The sequence below is a fragment of the Nipponia nippon genome, unplaced genomic scaffold (genome assembly GCF_047370975.1).
Source record: "Nipponia nippon isolate SJK-2023a ecotype South Korea unplaced genomic scaffold, ASM4737097v1 scaffold_7, whole genome shotgun sequence".
NCBI classification, from domain to species: Eukaryota; Metazoa; Chordata; class Aves; order Pelecaniformes; family Threskiornithidae; genus Nipponia; species Nipponia nippon.
In genome coordinates this window covers 38,079,615-38,092,276 of record NW_028262391.1, presented here as the reverse complement: position 1 = coordinate 38,092,276, position 12,662 = coordinate 38,079,615, and the positions used below count along the sequence as shown (strand labels likewise).

The 12,662-nt window shown below is 39.1% G+C and overlaps 1 protein-coding gene across 3 annotated transcripts in view; it reads left to right on the top strand.

Annotated features, from left to right (window-relative positions):
• The window catches only part of TENT4B (terminal nucleotidyltransferase 4B), a 45,357-nt gene that overhangs the window by 13,930 nt on the left and 18,765 nt on the right, over nt 1–12,662 (top strand). For 2 of the 3 annotated variants that reach the window (XM_087740654.1, XM_087740653.1), the window contains exon 2: nt 8,971–9,094. In XM_087740654.1, coding sequence (XP_087596780.1) covers nt 8,971–9,094 — 124 coding nt within the window. Of the gene's footprint in view, nt 1–8,970; nt 9,095–10,077; nt 10,147–12,662 lie in introns of all 3 variants that reach the window. The other variant, XM_087740652.1, reaches the window with a different exon arrangement.

Genomic DNA, 12,662 nt, shown 5'->3' with positions numbered 1-12,662 from the left:
AAAAAACTTATAAACTGTTGTTCGGTCTTTTTGAGAGAGAGCTTTTTAAGCAAGGGGAATGGGCAGGCTGAGGAATTACTAATTCCCCACTATAGGAAAAGGATACCTTTAACTTCTCTGTGGTTTTAGCCGTTTGGAAATTTAGCTCAAGTTATAATTACAGAATGTATGAAGTGCATGCTAACAGTTGCACTTTAAAGACTTTTAAAAATATATATCCATATTTTAAATTATGAGGTTGCAAACTGCATAGCTGGTCTGTATATGTAACTGTTCCAACAGACTAATACTTTTCTACAAGTGAGCTACAGAAAAACCTTGTGGTGGTAGTATGTTATAGGAGATGTTGGAATTACTGGTGTGTTTCAAGATAATTAGATATTACTAGAGTTGAAGCCTTTTTGTCATTATGAAATAAACCAGCTATTTCCCATCTCTGCTCTTCCCACTTTGTTTTTCCTGCACAAAACCTTTCTCTCCTGCTTCATCTTGTTCTTTTGTTAGTACTTTTTCTTTCAGCTCATTTGAGATAGCAGTTTCTCTTAATATTTTTTTTTTTTCACTCCTCTGTTAGCAAAACGCATGCCTTACTTTGGCAACCCATTGCCTGGGTGGAAAGAAGCAGCAGAGTCTCATAGCACTTGCTTACAGAGATGGGAAGGAGGGAGGATATGTAGATACTTTCCAGGGAAGAAATAGAAGGCTGTTCCCACACATGTAGTGATTCAGCTAGATTGTTTTTATGTACAGTATGATAAAAAAACCAAACCAAAACAGAACAATGGGAAGTAAGGGTACTTCTCAAAATGGTCTTTCCAATTGGCATTTGATATTTTTGCTGGAAATCCTGTAAAAATAGAGAGCAAGACTGAGTATGTATATGGCATGGGTTTAAAAGCCAGTGGATCAGTTGCAGAGTTGTACTTCAGATTGCCTTTTGGTAGGACTAATTCAAGCATCTGATTTATAATTAAAGTTCAGTAGGACTTTTTTTCCTCTTAAAAGACAAATTTCTGTAGGAAGAATTCTAGTATATCTGAGTGTATTTTAGGAAGACAAAGCATACATTGCAATTTATAAGCAGACAAAAAATGCTCGCTTCTACCTTGATAGGAAAAAAGTCTCTTACCTTACTTCTTGACTAAAGAATGTGCTTGGGAGTTTTAATTAGAAATAACTTGAAGCAGTTTAAGGAAGATAGCATTCATCCTGATTGAAGCAAAGGATCTATAAAATAAATAAAAAACTGAAAAGATGGAGATAACAATTTAAATAATTGAAAAGAACTGCCCACATTGTTTCTTTCTCCTGTGTTTTAATATTTCTCTACTATACTTTGGTAATTTCCATAAGGCAGTGCTATTTTAATGCTTTTTATAATGCAGTTAAACCCATAAGTTAATGTTAAATACAGAACATAAATAAAAAGCTACATTAATTTGAGGGGTTTGGAGGGATGGGTGTTGATTGGGAGCAAGAAAGAGGGGACTATGCTATACGCTTTCAAATATTTGCACAGGATAGAAATTGTAGGTCTTAAAATGTAAATTTAGTGGCATCTTTTTTTACTCCACAGCATCTGAAGAGATGTGCATAATCAGCCCACCATATATTGTTGAAGTGAACAAACTAATTCCATTCAGGAAAGTGTTTTCAAACTCAGTATCACAGTGATTAGATTAATCCCGAAAGACATTAGTCCTGAAAACAGGATCTGGGTTCCCGAATCATTTATGTATTTGTGAAAATTTTGCCCTCCCTCGGTCCTAAAAGGCAATTCTGTGAATTACTCAGCAGACGACAAATGCTAGTCAGGAAGGTCAAACTGTTCTTGGGTAAATAGCGAAAGCTACTCAAATACCGCGTGGTTGCTGGAGGTGGCCTTCTGGATGTAGATACGCCAGTTGAAGGTGTTTCTTCCACTGGCCTCTTCTCGCCCCTTGCCATCTGGGTGGAAGTGACTGCTGCTGCCGTCCTCGAGGGGTCCTCTTCGGGCTCTTAGGAGAAGTCAGCTGCTTTAGCTGAACTGATGAAGGTGGTGGGATTTAACCTGGCTAACTTTGCCGTAGGTGGATTAGGAGGGCTTGTGTAATCCTGTTATAACAGACCTTGTCGCCGGGAAGCCGGGGAGTGGTAACAAACACCTAGGCTGTAATGGAAGCGGACAGAAATAAATCTCATTTGCCTAGCTCTCTGCTAAGTGCAATTCTCCATTTGCATCTTAGGAGACTGTTTGTACAGTAGATATCCTGATTTTTAGTGATGTTTAGTCATCATATGGCAGTGGAATACCTGTTTTTTCTGCATGTCTGTTTTTAGGTAAACTGTGAAAAGATGGTCTGTGAAGCTGTATTTCAAATGGGGGAACTGAACTGAAGAAAAGTGTGTGATATCAAAAACCCAGCTCCTTAAGCTTTCCTGGTTTTCTCAGGTTACTAATACGGACATCTTTGGGATGTTTCATTTTAAAGCTCCCATAGAGCATATGTGGCTCAAAATACGGTTACTATGTGACCTACAATACATTGATATGGTTCAGTAACTAAGGATATAAAAAGTGATGGTCAAAGTCTCTGAGGCTTTTGAAAATTGTTTGCTTTATTATGCACAATTTTAGTTTCTTATGAAGTCTGATGTATCAGTCACCTTGAAACTTAACTGCCTATTAAATCACCTGCAGATGCAGTTAGGTGTTTTTTCAGTAGTTTAAAACCTAGCAAATATTGAAAGAATTTGTCTGCTACAGAGGCCCAGGTGGTAGGGAGAGAACCTCAGCAGATGCTTCATATTTACAGTTCCCTTCACCGCTCTAATGTTTGGTTTTGCTTGAGTTTGTAGGTGGGAAAATAATTTGTGATCTTTACAGTGTCTGCTGTTGCTCCTGGTTCGTTATTCAACATAGGTAGATGGTAATAGTAATCAAGAAATGATTTTATTAAGCTCGTGGGAGATTAATGTTAAAATTGAAAGTTAATTTGGGAAGCTGTTGGATTCCCCATCTTGTAGAGTGTCAATGTTGCTTTTAAAATAAATATATAAAAAAAAAAAAACCAAAAACAACAGATGTGAAGAGGAGAGGGAGCATTGGGCTCCCCGTGTCTTTTCTTTATCTTAGTTACAATTTTGTTCAAAGCCGCTTCAGGACCAAGTACGTCGCAGATGGGAGAGGGAAAAGCTTTGTTTAGTTCATGAAACTTCTGAAGGATCAGAATTTCCTGCCATAGTTCTTTTTTTTTCTACAGTTGCAAAACCAGTACCATCTTTTTCATAGTAAAACACCTTGGGAAGCTTCAAACTGAAGTTATTCTCTCTTCTCCTTCCTGTGCAATGCTAGCTTTCCTCTGCCTGCAGTTAGGACTCTTAAGTATTGATGCTTTCAAGAAGCTAAAATATCTCAGGTTCCTCTTTCACATTCTTCCCCAAAGACGATTATAAACATGAAATCGACAACATTTCTCTTTATTGCCTTTGATTTTTATTTTTTTTTCTCCAGATGAGACTTAAAATGGTAAGGGCAACTAAACACTGTCCTATAGGAATTATTCATCCAAAGAAAATTCAGATACAAAAGGCTTACTTAGTGCTACGGGGGTACATTGCAAATATCCCATCCAAGTGTGGATATAAAATCAATAAACTCTTGAATAGGAAGTGATTCATCTTAAAGCATAGAGTTTGGGAAGGCAAAAGTCATTTCTGTGTTCATTGCTTACTTTTACCCACCGTCTGCAGAGGTTCTAAATAATTTAGATTTTCATCGTTGTGAAAACGAAGCTTCCTTCAGAAAATCCTGCCAAAGAATAAGTTGTAGTGCATGAGCACTATTTGATTTTTTTTGCGCATGGTTAATATCCATTGTTTTAAATTATCTTCAGTGATGTTGCAAGTAGCATTTCCTATGCGAAGGAATACATATGCCCAAGGCAGAGGAAGCTCTTTGGGATGGATGAGCAGAATTTTTAACCCAGTCATTTTTAATAGTTGGAGCAGAAGCTATGGGTAACACCCTGATGAGAGAAATTAGAACATGCGTGCCTGCATAATTTCTCCTGTGAAATGAAGAGTGAAGAAGAGCCAGAGGAGAGTGGAAGTATAACACAATTCCAGAATGACAAAAGGAGGAAATTTTTCAATTAAAACTTCTTACTCTGGTTAGTATAATACTGCATGTTGGCACGCAAAGGCAATACTTAGCTGCTATCCCGTGATTAAGCAAAACCAGTCAGAATTATCTTCATCTTGCTGTCTGCTCTGCTTAGCAGGACGGTGCTCTGCTTCTCAGCTGCTCGGGGCGGGCAGGGAGGGTCGGGGGTATGGTCCCACCCGGGGCAGCCGCTGGTGTGGCTGGCGAGTGCTGGGCGTTGGTTGTGTCGGGCTGGCTTCCTCCGCGCTGCCGAAATCGGTGAGCACAGTGGGCTGGTCATTTAGTCTGCATCAGGATCCTAGTGCAGAGAAGCGAAACTAGCAGTATCTCCAGTTACATTTCACAAAGCGGTGTGCCTCCCAGTATCACTCCTGGTTCCGGTTCTGGGCTTAGAGCAATAGCGAGTTGTGCAGCTTTACGTGTCAGGTAACTGAAGTGTACGGTCAAGTGTATGCGCTTATCCACCTATCTGTCTGTGTACTGTGCGTATAAAACAAATAACATTTTGTTTGTACATTATTATTTTTTAATTGATTGCCAGAGGTGCAGTAAGATTCATACTCCAGAATAACAATGTCTTGGGTATTTGTAAACTAGTTTGAGAATCCTGAGTTGCACATTTAGAGCCCACAAGTTACGCTACAAAATAAAGTAAGGTGTGATCAAGCTAAGAAAGAAATGTAGTGCACTGTGTTCCATAGTACTTGCATCTGCACAAAAGCTGCGGCTTTTCACCTGAACGGCTTGAGTCTAGCAGACTTGGGTTCCTCGGGGTGCTATTCAGTGATGTTACAGGGGGAAGTCCTTGTGATTACAACTTTGCAGCCATAATGTAATTTTTAATGCCACATCACTATCTCTGTCAGGTAAACATAACAGACACTATAATCCGCTACATTTAGTGGCTTCTCTTCTCTATAATTCTGTTCTGTCTATGAAATTCTGACGGAATCAGCTTACCAGGCTTGAAAACAGGGTGTGATGGCAGCTAGTGCTTTGTTTTAAAACATACTCAGAGAAAGTGTAGGAGACTTATTTTATTTTTCTTCTCCCCGCGTGTTAGGATTTCCTGAAGTACAGGACAAAGATCCACTTGTTTACTGCTATTTACTGTAATAAAACCAGTAAACTAATGCTCTTACGCATAGCAGAGAACTCTCTCCGTGCATCCTAAGTAGGTCTTGGGTGTTGGTGTGCTTCAGTATGACCATAAAGCCAAATGAAATATCTCTCCATAGTGAAATCAGGTTTATTACAGTGTAATTTCCTTCTAAAAACAAGTCTCCTTCTAAGGACTCTTATCTAAAATAATGAATGTAATGGCATTAAATACTAAAATACTGTTATGATGCCAAAAATAACTTCTCGGTCTCTTTGATCTTCATTTCGGCTAAAGATATAAAATTCCACTAGAGACTCTTGTAAACAGTCTCCATTAATCCAAACAAATTGTTTGAAAAACAGCGATGATAATAGGTGTTGATTAACACAGTGAATAACCTTGACTTGTAATTTTCAATACTGCTTGAGTTAACTCCACATTAATTGGAGTCACGCCTCTAAGTCATGTTGTACTGCTCTGAAATCTGCATGTGGCTACTTCTGTTTGTCTTGGCTTTAATTAATCATTCTCTTATTTCTTGGCAGCAGCCATTACTGGGCAGGGAAATACGGTTCCAGGTGTAGTCCTGAGCTTTTATGGCTCTGCCGGCCGTCTGCGTGCTGTGGCTCTGCGCAGCACAGGCAGTCCTAGCAGCATGGAGTCTTGCAGCAGATAAAACACAGATATGTCTGTAGTATTTCCAACTGGTGTGCTGATGGGAACTTTCTCTAGTAGTCTTTAAGCCTTTCTTCTATCATTGAAAAAGTTCAAATTTCGTTTTTTCTACATCTGCATTGTTCAGTAACATTCAGTGCATGTGTAGTGTAAGCTTCTGTGTGTTTGCATGCTGCTTAATTTTTTGTTTTGCCATAAAGCTTTGCATGACAACCAAAGAATAAGAAGGATCCCATGTAAAGAGATGCAGACATACGTTATTTATGTTTAGAAAAATAAATACATCTGGTTCTGACAACACATCATTCTTTTCTGTGCTTCTAAAGAATGCATCAATTGATCTAATTACCTCGATTAAGACTGTCAGTGGAGTTAATAAAGAGAAGTGCCCTGAGAACTGCAGTGTCTATATGGCTTGGCCCTTTGTGCACTTTGGGGACCTCGTTTCTGATTGCCTTGTTCTTTCAAAGTTCCCTTATGGGGCAGGGGAACAATTAACTCCCGCAAAGCCCAGCAGCAGCTGGGCCCAGTAATGACGGGCAGTATGGATTTGTGCTGTGCCATACGTGAATTTCTCCCCAGGGACAGTCCCTCGATATTACCCCAGCACATCTTGTGCCATTAAGTGCCCTCAGACAACGTGGTGCCGCTCCTCATGGCACGCAGTGCGTGCGTGCACTCAATCTTACATTACTAAAAACATTGCTCTGAGGCAAATCTTGTGCCTTTTGGATGTAAGCAGTCTGTTCCAGCTAGTCCAGAGGAGCAGAGGCAGAAACGGGGCTGTGTTGCTTGATCAGTTCCCCACAATGCGGCTCGCAAAGAAAGTAGAGAGTTTGCCAGACATGATAGGAAGCCTTGGGCTGACTCCCAGGTCTTCCCGTAAGCTGGTTCACCAAATTACAGTTGAAAAATAATTTGTGTTTTCTAGAGTTTGATTATCCGTTTTTTGCCTGTTTTCCTTGTTGCTCCTGTTTTTGAATGCTACCTTAATGGTCAAGCATGTGGAGACTAAATTAGCAATTCAGTATGTGTGACTGGCAGTGGAGATGGAGAGTGAACTTGGTTGCTGGAGTGCTCAACTTGTCCTTTATCACATACTTCTCACCTGGATTCAGTTCTTGCAATGGCAGGATAGCTGTAAGAAGGTTTAAGTGTCAACACATTGAATGGCAGTGAAGAATAGAAGAACAGGAGATGTCTGAAAAGCCAAAGGCAGAGGAGTCAGTGCCTGTGTAAGCGATGGCGGTGGTGGTTTGGAACGTACATGTTGGCCTCAGGTTGTAAGCTTCCAAGGAAAAGCAAGAAAGCAGCTGTAGGGGGAGGTAAGAAATTTCCTAGCAATGTCAAAATAAATGCTGAAAACAGCATTTATGGGTATGAATATTGCAGCTGTGTTGTGCAGAACATCCTTGTGGTACCTGAGATGATGTGCGTGAATAGGGCTTGATGCCAGTGTGGCAGTAAGGGGGGAATGGAGGGAGATGGCACCTTGCATTTTTGCAGGAGGTCTTTTGGGGGGTGTGTGTTTTATTTTAGTTTTTAGTTTAAGCGTTTGTAAGGCTCCCTCTGTAGGTGTCAAAGGAGGAGAAGCTTCTCCAAAGGTTGATTTAGAACAGCTAAATCGGGTATCTGCCTGGATCTCCCTTTGGAGGAACTCTGTCAGAGGAGTTTTTCCTCTTTGCATTAGCTAGAGAGAGCTGTGGTGATGGCCACCACAAGTTCCTAGGCTTTTATGACTATTCCCCTAACTCTGTGTGTGGGAAATTCCAATAAATGCTCAGTGAAAAGTAATGTAAATATTTTATTCCTCTGTCTCTGAGAGAAAGAAGCTTGTGTTGTTCATAATGCTGCAGTATTGGAGAACATAACGCAGATGGTTTGAGTTCTGTCCCTACCCTGACTCTGTTAAATACAACTTTCAGATATTTTAATCTGTTTTCTTGACACCTGTATACAACTTCCAGTTATTACCATTTGATTTATTTAAGTGTGTGTGCAGCGGGGAAGTATTAGATTCCACATCTCATCTAAGGGCTTGCTCTTAATAAATTGCTCTCTTCTGATGGTCCCTCAGAGCTTTAAGGAGAGATGCAGTTGTACTTGGTAACTAGAACCAACATATTTTTTAAAAATAACTAGCTATTACTGTAATGGTCATTGCAGGAAACAAATGAAATTAATTTAGCTACTCTGTGGCTGGAATTAAAGGGTTGTGTCTGTTTTTTTTAAATATGCTGTTAGTCAAGACGATGATGTGTTTATGATATTACAGAAGCATAGAAATTTGTGGCACTATATGAAGACACTTCTATTTCAGCTCTAATCATAGGCAGTCTAAACATAACTTACTGACTGTGAGAAGCACACGTAATATGGTAAACTGTCAAATAGATGGGTTAACTGTCTGTCAATCACTTATTCTTCTGAGCCACCACTGCTCTGTGTGTGCTACTTATTTTCTTGTTAGGGGGAGAGAGTGCATATTTAGTTTATGCATCTTCTCTAAGCAGTAAAAGAAGCAGTTTTTCTAGCTCTAGTACTGGCACAATTACTATCAACTTTTTAAAAAGCTTGGTACTGAATACAGACTGATGCCTGAAACTCCCTCGCTGGTGCCAAGGGGCTGACTAGGAAGCGTTGGCTGAAAACCTCCTGTTTAAATTTTTGCGAAGTGTGTACTTGGAGCTTACAGCTGCGTTCGTAGTTGAAGGCTGAACCATTTCTGTTACACTGGCATTAAAATACAGAGTGTGACTTTCAATGTGAATTGAAGGCGCTTGGATTTAGGCTTGCTTCCACACCTTTAGCAAATGCAGTGCGGTATTGACCTATGGCATAAGAAACGAACATGAAACTAAACGTTACTAAGTGTTGTGAATCTGGATTTTTTTTTTTTTTTTTATTGCGTGCTACTCTTAAACTGCCTCTTAACTAAATAGGTAACTAGGAGCTTAAAAAGCACGTTTGATTGGAGTAGTTGCTATTTCATTCTCTTGTGGGTTTTTTCCTGACTTTCTGTTCTTTTTTTTTTTTTTTTCTTTCTTAGTCTTCATGAAGAAATCATTGACTTTTATAAGTATATGTCTCCCAGACCTGAAGAGGAGAGAATGCGGATGGAAGTGGTGAACAGGATAGAAAACGTTATAAAAGAGCTCTGGCCTAATGCAGATGTGAGTAGGACACAGTTCTATTTGTTAATATATAAAAGTAACGTTTTGTGCCTGTTTACTTTGTGAAGTATTGAATAATGAAAATACTGTTTATTTTTCCATATTTTAAAAAAAAACCAAAGGATTTCTGGTCAAATGAGAGAGGTGATCTTTATTTCTAGAATAATACAGCTCAACATTTTCTATCACACGTAGGAACAAAGACAAGTTAGACCTGCTGTAGTCAAAGAAAGGGCATAGGTGTGGCAACATGTAGTCTCACTAATATTTATTTACTGAGATTAATGGGAACATATCAGGCATGCATACATGCTTGTAAAGTATTGGTGTTAAAAAAAAAAAAAATCTTCTGAAACTCATAGCTTCACTAGTAGCAGGGCTTCTGGTCCAAAGACCTGTGGTCTTGAATAAGTCTATTAAGGTGGAATGCCAGCAATGCCACATTATGTAGACCATGCTGTTTTTAATAGGCAGTTAAACTAAGCTGACATATCTTAGAAATTTAAAGGAGCCATTTTTTTGTACAGGAACAAACAAGTCTGTAGATCTGTGTATTGTGCTTAAAATCTGTAATGCCTCTGTCCACTGAAGATGGGTTTCTGGTAGTACTTCATTCAGTTGACACAGGAGTTTCTCCTATGCAGAGCTATGCTTTTTTTAATAAAAGTTGGATTAAAGAGAAGCCAGAGAAGTTGCTTTTACAACTCAAGATGGTTTTATGGGGACACAGTTGGATTTTTAGCATAATTGAATCGAGTTTAATTGTATCCCTCTACTAACATGCTGTTCATTTCCAGAATGCAGATTTGTAGCCGTAGTCATCTATCTGTAGATAACAGTAGCTGAAAATAAGGACTTGTTAGCCAGAATAGCAAACCAAAGCCAGATAGCAGAATCTTTAGCATAAGGAATGCTCTTTGATCCTGCCACAGTAAAAGGTAGCGTTTTTGACTTGAGTGACTTAAACCCACTGTTCATTTCAGATCTTCTTAACCTGTTTTTTGGAACGTGTTTTTAGAAATCGGCAAAATATGACAGAATATGAATTCTGTGTAAGTATGTGACGTGTGGTTTTGTGTGTAAAATATACTCACATTTTCAAGGTGGTTCATGTTATGGACAACATTAGTGACACATAATATGGAAGGAGCACTCTCCACTCGGTGAGAGCTGCCTTTGCACAGTTACAGGGAGTTGACAGAGTCAGTACTACACGGGTCTGGTAATTTTCTCTTTGAGCAAAACCAATAACCTTTCCAAGGGAACCGTGTAAGAGACTTCAGCATGTCTCACAGGTGTTGTATAGCTCTCCTCTAACCCAGTGAAACAGTGTTGTAGACCCTAATCAAGAGCAGGTAGTGGGCTGCCACTCTGACAGGCAATAGTATAGGAAACAGTGTGGGTACGAAACAGTGCTTGCTATATGCGCCCTGCCAAAGTCTCGTAGTAGGGGATTTCACCAAAATAACTGGTTGCTTCAGCCTAGAGAAAGTGCCACTATTTCCTAGACAAGTTTGTGTGCTGCAGACTTTAGTGTAATGGGGTGAATGGATTTATTACCAGGGGATCTTTCTTTGTTACCACTAACACTTTGAATGGGGCACAAGAACTTAGTGCTTCCAGAGATACTCTGTTTGTGGGACAGACTTGATCTGTAAAAGCTCGGTCTTTTGTATTAAAAATAATATTTATATATATGACTTCGGGGCCTTGAGAAAATAGTCTTTCTTTAAGCTACTGAAACTGTTTTTTGTAACCATAATCCGTTTAAGAAGGGGAAGCAAATTACAAGCCCTACCACAAGTGACAGAGTGACAGCTGACCACTGGGCTTAGCTGTAACGTGACTGAGAGGAAGCACACACCGTGCAGTTGAAAACTGGAGTTCACTGTGCGGTTAGGGCCAGTTAAAACTGCCGTGACCGTCTTTCCTCACTGTTCTTGAAAATGTTAGAGAGCAAGAACATGCCAGTTCCTTTTTCTCAGGTCAGTAACTGCTCTTCAAAGCCTAACTGCATTTTGTCTGCTGTTGTTAATGTCGAGGAAGAATTCTCCTCTTGTATGCCCTTCTGTTTTCTGGAGGCTAGAAGGGAGCTGAACAGTGACAATAGCACTCCAAGTTATAATCTGGAAATTACTGTAATGTTATTTTTCTAATACTTACTTTACAGATCTGCTTGGGAGCTGAACTGCTGAACTCCACTGTGTTCAACTTTGACAGTCTTTTGTTGTAATTTTTCAGTCGTTTGAGTTAATCACTAACCTTTTGGAAATCTGTGTTGGTTTAGCTACTTGTAAGATTTAAGTTTTGAGTCCATGCTCTGAGAAGGTGGAGTGTTATCTGGTCCAATGTCCTCAGCTTTAGCTGTAGTGTAAAGCGATAAGTTAATGTTTAAGCTGTTCATTTTGAGTCATAGATGCAGCAAATCCAGCTAAAATAAACTTGTAAGTTAAACATACACATTTAGTTTGTAGTTTTTCACTAAACACGTAGGTAACACATACTCTATAAAAATCAGATACCAAGAAAAGGAAAGTCAGGCTTCATCAATCTAAATGTATAGAGAGTGTGTGGAATGTGTCTGTGCACATACTTTTTTTTTTTTTCCTGTTCCACTTAGGAAAAGGCTGAAAAAGCAGATGGAGGGGGGTAAAACTAGGTATCCTAAACGGTTACTTTATTTATAGAAGTTAGCAATTGTGTCATTTGCTCTCTTACTCAAGGGAATGTGCTTAGAAGGAAACATTCCTAGTAAGTGAGAACTGTTCTTGGCATCAGCAAGGCTCTGACCCTAAGAAAGGCTTTAATTACACTGAAACTGAACAACGCAAAACATTAAACGAAAGCATTTTAAGACAAAGTTTTTTGACTAATTGAATATGAAAATTTGACTATTGAACAAATAAGTACTTATACAGTGGGATTTAGGATACATTTGTCATAATGTCCTCAGCTTCGTGTCTGAGTATTATGTGGCTCGTAGATCTGAAAAGAGGTAACGTTGCATACTTCACACACTTCAGTTATGAAAATACTATGATTGGGAACGGAAGTAGAAAGATGAACTCTATTTAGTGTCACAAACTTCAGAAGATTCTACTTAATGATGTAGAAGAAAGGGAAATTTAAATTGGCTACGGATAGATTTGTTTTGTTCTGTTTTGTTTTGATGGAGAGATTTTGGTAGCAAGGACTTTCCAAGCTTTTATGGGTTTCCAAGTTCTGTTGCGCATAGTGAGGACATATTTGGAAGCATACCGTAATTAAAGCTCCTTCAGGAACTTTGGAATTTAATATGAACAAGTTCACAGAAATGTAGGATAAGTAGTAACAATAACATACAAGAGTAGGAGGAGTCTATTACAGTACTGTGAAGTCTTAAGTTATCTTACGAATGCAAATACATATCTGTGTCCACATAGAATAAAAACATAATTGGCAGTGTTGGCACACCGCAAAAACTAATGCTCATGTCTCTCAAGTCATAATAGTGTCCTGTATTTGGGATGCTTTAAATATGTACATGGCTACAGAGCTTCAACAGTTTAAATTCTGATTTGATAGTAAA